Source organism: Cyprinodon variegatus, unplaced genomic scaffold (genome assembly GCF_000732505.1).
Source record: "Cyprinodon variegatus isolate N-32 unplaced genomic scaffold, C_variegatus-1.0 Scaffold298, whole genome shotgun sequence".
Taxonomy (NCBI): domain Eukaryota; kingdom Metazoa; phylum Chordata; class Actinopteri; order Cyprinodontiformes; family Cyprinodontidae; genus Cyprinodon; species Cyprinodon variegatus.
Genome location: NW_015150751.1, coordinates 745,999 through 752,247, shown reverse-complemented (window position 1 = coordinate 752,247; position 6,249 = coordinate 745,999). Strand labels below are relative to the sequence as shown.

Below are 6,249 nucleotides of genomic sequence, written 5' to 3'. Positions count from 1 at the left end.
TATAGCAAAGCTGCTCTCTGGCATCGAACACAGGAGCAGCAGAAGCATCTGGACTCACTTTACTGGACGAAAATCACCTCAGCTCTGATCGGCATGCTGTGGGAACACCAGAGACGCTAAAAGACGTGATATCATTGAACGCAACGTACGAACGTCGACACACCGCACTAGTTGCTTCTGATCTAACCAGCAGAATCAACTCTGTTTCCATTGGATAAGCATGGAGCAGCTGCAGTGAGGGGGATTCAGACAGATAATAGAGAGAATAAATCACACCGACTATCACAGCACTCCATTGTTTACTTTCCTGATTCCTGTCACACTAATGACATCATCAACCTTAATTCAGTGTGATGGTGTCACCAGGGGGATCAGAGGCCATGCAGCTGCCAGCGAGAGGTTAGACCAACTTTATTAGCCAATGGGATGGGAGCCATGGGTTGAAAAACACTAGTTTCAGTGGGAGGAAGCTTCAGTGACCCGTTCCCACTACAATAAAAGCCAATTATTCCCCGATTTAAACTGGTTTTTCGGCCAGTTAGAAATGTGTGCATGTCTACCTTAGCAAACCAGGCCCCTCAGACGAGCAACTATGCATCTATTTCTACATAGACTGCTCTGTGTCCTCCCATTCTTATCTTCCAATCTTCTGACTCATGCAGTAAAGATGCAGCTAATATGACTTCTGAGGGAGATTAAATTAAAACTTAGAACTGATATATATATATATATATATACTATGGGCAAGAAAATCAATCTATAATCAATGGGAAGTATATTATATTTAACAGTCTAGGTGTTCTATAGTGTAACAATTCATAATGAATGATAAATATTATTCCTAATGAGTAAATCAGCATAAAACACGTCTTGGCAAACGGTCAGGATGGATGAGGGCTGCAGATTTGGGCATCTTCTACAGGTGTTTACTGATTGATCCAATTTTAAATGGTTTAAAACATTTTTATATAGTTTTACAGAGAAAAAAGAAATTACTTCTTTATATGATTGCACCCAAACAATGACAGCTGAGAAGGTTTCTTCTGTGTAACACATATAGCATCTCATCGTTTTATAATAGTCGTCTACTTGTCAAACTAAAGATATTATTAATTATTTCAAAGTATAGGAAGTATGACAAAAATAAAATATCTATACAGGGTTAAAACCCAAAGCAAAGATCAAAGTTAAATGTTTTTTATACAATGACTAATTTAGAATAATACACTTTATTTTAGGGACTTTGTATATATATTGTTTAGTTAGAAAAAAACCTGTAGATTCAGTTTATTTCAAATCTTTTTATGCATAAATAAAATTAAATAGATTCTGGAAGAAAAACACTTTTATTTTAAATAATTTATATAATGATGCATCAACTGTAAAGCATTTTAAAAAGCATTTAGAAATAAATGAAAAATAAATTTCTGATGACTGGCTGACTTACATTTGAAGAATTTTACAGATTTAAGAGATAAATAATAGATGTTAGAGAAGTGTGAATGATTTTTAAATAAAATATAGGAATTCTACTTTACTGCATATTAATTTTATTTTATTCGATATTTCATTTATTACCTTTTTATGTTTGGGGTGAGGAAAAAGAAACAGTTTGCATTAAAATTAAGAAGGGATTTTTTTTTTTTTTTTTAAAGCTTTTGAGTTTTACGCACATGAATAAACTCTGCGCTAAGTCTCCAGCAGCAACAGAGAGGATGATGGAAGATGATCGAGGATCCTACCGTGCCAGGAGAAGGTCTTGTCCCACACGGACCACATCTGCACGGTGAAGAACGGAGCCCAGCACACCACGTAGGCCACCACGATCACAAAAGTCATCTTGACCGTGCGTAATTTGGCGCGGGAGATGGTGGAGACGCTGCTCACAGAGCTCCTGCCCAGGATCCCGCTCTTGGTGGCCTCCACCACCGCGTCCGCGCTCTTCCTGCGGGTTTTGCACTTCAGGTTCCTCCAGATCGCCCTGCAGATGAACCCGTAGCAGAAGACGAGCACCGCCACGGGAACCAGGAAGATCCCAGCCGTGATCCAGGTGATGTAGGCGCGCAGCCCCCACGGCTCCACGAAGTGCCCCCAGCAGTCGTAGACGGACGATCCGGGCCGCACCTCGCTCAGGGAGAAGATGCAGTACTGCGGGGTGCTGAGGACCAGGCTGCACGCCCAGGTGGAGCTGATCATGATGTAGGCGCGCCGCGTGGGCTGCTGGAGGGTCTGCAGCGGGTGGCAGATGGCGATGTAGCGGTCCAGCGTCATCATCACCATCATGTAGGTGGAGGCGAACATGCCCAGAACCTGCAGGTGCTTCACGATGCGGCACAGAAAGTCCGGCCCGTAGAAGCGGAAGGTGACCTCCCAGCAGAGCTGCGGCAGAACCTGGAAGAAGGCGACCACCAGGTCCGCCAGGCTCAGGTGCTTCATGAACAGGTGCATCCGAGACAGCTTCCTGCGGCTCCGGTACATGGCCAGCAGGACGCTCAGGTTCCCCACCACCGCCGCCACGAAAGCCAGGCTCAGGACCGTGATCTCGATCTTGGCCACCTCCTCGTTGCGCCCGAACGGGTCGGTGTCGTTAGTTTTCCCGCTGAGGTTCCCAGCAGACCCCGCCGCTCCAATCTCCAGCTTCTGCGTTAGGTTGAAGACTTCTGTGATGTTGCAGGAGATTTCCGAGGAGCAGAGCATGGTGGCGGCCTCTTCCCTCGGGCGCACGGGTGCCAACCCGCCAGTGCGTAACCGTGACCCGCGGACAGCCAGGCTGTCAGCCTCCCCGGTGCTCAGCTCAGGACGAGCAGGGGAGAATTGGTGAGGTTCGAACAAAAGCAATGTTCCATCTGTGGCGCAAAAACGCAGCTGTGGATCCGTCTGCTGTACAGCGCCCTGCGCCACTGATCAGCTCCCTGCATCCAGTCGCTCCACACAAAACCCTCTGGAAACCCTGCGCGCACACGCTGCACCTAACCACACCTCCCACGCCAAAATAACATTTCCACATCTGCGTTTTGTCACATTACACAAACACATAAGCGCATTTTATCAGAATTTTATGAGAAAAAGAAAAAGTTGTGCATCCGGGAGGAAAAGCTGGTTTATCCAGCCCTCAGAGTCCAAGCTGCAGGGTTGGTTCCCACCGGCTCTAAACATCTAGGTTTGCATACAGCCTTTAGCAAAGCAGCCCAAACTCAGTTAAACTAAAAAGTCTGAAGTTCTGCTTTCAGATCTTGTGAAGTACCAGTAGGGATTAGGGCAGAGCTTTGACTAGGACATCCAGCTGGAAGGAGGACTTCAAGATAAAACCTCCTCCCATCAACTCTGATCAGCTTCAGGAAAGAAAAAAAATATATTTCCCCACAGCATGATGCTACCATAACCGTGTTTTACTGTCAGGACTGAGAATTCAGTATTAAATTTGACCCATTTTCCATCTGTCTTCCTGCTGTAGGGGATGTGGCAAGCAGCGATGAGATGAAAGGAACGGTTCGATTTAGAGCAAATCTATGATTAAAAGAATGATATATCCTTAATTAAAAGGAATATTTCCAGTTTTTTATTTTTATTTTTTTATTCTTCGTCTTTCCCAACAAATTAAATTTAGTGGTAGAAAAAATTCTTGCATATTCAAGTTGAGAGGAGGGGGGAAAATTATATATTTAAAAAAAAAATTAAATGGTGCTCCTAAAAATATACCCGTAACCCACTTCCTGAAAAAGCAGTTTAAACCCAGAAATCAGATTTTAGTGGGAGTGGAAACACTTCACTGATTTGCGTCGACTCTCGTCAAAGGAGTCTGGTTAAAATTGCGATCAAACTAGTCGTCTCTGATCGGCAAACGATGGGAACACAAAGGCCTGGGTCGACCCGCCGTTTGACATGATCCGCTTGCATTCGATTAACAATGCACAGGGAGAAAAAAGCCAAACAATAAAGAAGACTGACCACCTCTCTTCCATTGTTTACTTCCCTGGATTCTGTCACACTGATGACAACATCATCCAAGTATGATGGCGTCACGGTGGGCAGAAGGAGGCCAGGCAGCTTGCAGACAGGAGGTCAGACCGGCTTTTTTTTTACCGATGGGAAGGGAGTCGAATGTCGATTGTTAGCAGGTCGACGTATGTTTGAAAAAAATCCTTTCAAAGGGAAAGAGGTTTTAGTGCATATTTAGATATGAGATTTATTCAAATTAGGACCAAAATAAATAAACTAACTTTCAAGTCTAAATAATTTGATAGCGTAACTGAACCTGCTGAGCCTTAAAGGAGAAGTTCGGTTTTTAACACTTTTAGCCCATTTTCTGTAGTGTCCAGGATGAAATCGAATGATCGACACCAAAAGTTTGACAATTGGTCCTGTCTCTGCTTTTTGGCTCATGCAGAATCCCCCCCTGGCTGCTTTAGAATGGCTAGCATAGAGCATGTCCGATAATGTCCTTAAAACAACCTTAAACGTTCTTTTTTTAAAATATGCTACTCACCGGGTCGTCAGCGCTGTTCAATGACGTTCCAAAAAAAGTTTCGTAAAGAAAAAACGTTCCTGTAGTGTTTTATTTAGCATTTTGTAAATCCCATTGAGTTCTGTAGGAATAGTCAATATTCCGCTGCCACCGGAAACGGAAATGGGGCCTGTTTACACAGTTGTAGTCTTTTCGCTTCACTCTGTGTACTCCGACGTCGAGAATCAAGAATCCACCTTTCGTATTCCATTTTCAGAGTTTTTTTAAGTGTTTAACAGAGACGTTAGCACCTCGACGTCGGAGTACACAGAGTGAAGTGAAAAGACTACAACTGCGTAAACAGGCTCCATTTCCGTTTCCGGTGGCAGCGGAATATTGACTATTCCTACAGAACTCAATGGGATTTACAAAATGCTAAATAAAACACTACAGGAACGTTTTTTCTTCACGAAACTTTTTTTGGAACGTCATTGAACAGCGCTGACGACCCGGTGAGTAGCATATTTTAAAAAAAGAACGTTTAAGGTTGTTTTAAGGACATTATCGGACATGCACTATGCAAGCCATTCTAAAGCAGCCAGGGGGGGATTCTAAATGAGCCAAAAAGCAGAGACAGGACCAATTGTCAAACTTTTGGTGTCGATCATTCGATTTCATCCTGGACACTACAGAAAATGGGCTAAAAGTGTAAAAAACCGAACTTCTCCTTTAAGAAAGACTTAAGTTTAAAAAAAAGGTTTTTAAAGAACTGCTTTTCATGGTTAGTCTGTTTCAAATTCACTCTCCCTACCATAGACCTCTCTGTAATACTAAAGAAGGTGATTAGCATTGTTTTTCATATTGATGCAATATTATTTATCCATTAAGTGATGGGATTCAATGTTGCCCAAATGAAAAAATATACGGATTCAAGCATAGAAAATTGAGTGGAAGGAAAACCTGGCAATAACAGCAGCCTTAGAGGGGATAGTTAAGCAGAATGAATCCAGAAGTAGAGGGAGCTTCACAAGGAGAGGACTGAAGAGCATGAAGAGCCACAACGCACAGAAGAACCCCACATGTGGACTCTAAGCGTCTTACCCTGGCTGAGGAGAAAACAATCTGGACTGTTGCTCAGTAATCCAACATCATTTTTCCAGATGAAAATAAAAAAATGTTTTGTTTTTTTGGCAATCAAGGCTAATCAATTCTAGTAATTAATGCAAAAGGAACTCAGACAGGGTAGTGAGTTTATAGAAATGAACACACTTTTCAAAAATCTGACCTTACTGGGGAAAATGAACTTTTTTTTTTTACTTTTTGTAAAATAATTGACATAATTTTGTTCCTTCTAGTATCAACATCCAATCAGAAAAGCCTGAGAAGTAGGAGGAGTAAATTACGGTGTTCCTGAAGTGCAAACTGCATCTACAAATCTAAAAGCGCAACTACATTAAGAAAAACAAAACTACATAAAGCAAAGCGCAACTACATTAAGGAAAACAAAACTACATAAAGCAAAGCGCAACTACATTAAGGAAATCGCAACTACATAAGGCAAAACGCAACTACATTAAGGAAATCGCAACTACATCAAGCAATGCGCAACTACATTAAGGAAATCGCAACTACATAAAGCAAAGCGCAACTACATTAAGGAAAACAAAACTACATAAAGCAAAGCGCAACTACATTAAGGAAATCGCAACTACATAAAGCAAAGCGCAACTACATTAAGGAAAACAAAACTACATAAAGCAAAGCGCAACTACATTAAGGAAATCGCAACTACATAAAGCAAAGCG

The 6,249-nt window shown here is 42.2% G+C and overlaps 1 protein-coding gene across 1 annotated transcript in view; it reads right to left on the bottom strand.

The window, feature by feature from the left end:
- LOC107090515 (arg8-vasotocin receptor-like) overlaps window positions 1–2,900 on the bottom strand; it is a 4,544-nt gene extending 1,644 nt beyond the window's left edge. The window contains exon 1 of the mRNA XM_015383932.1: window positions 1,743–2,900. Coding sequence (XP_015239418.1) covers window positions 1,743–2,697 — 955 coding nt within the window. The 5' untranslated portion in view covers window positions 2,698–2,900. The remainder of the gene's footprint in view (window positions 1–1,742) is intronic.
- Window positions 2,901–6,249: the final 3,349 nt, after the last annotated feature.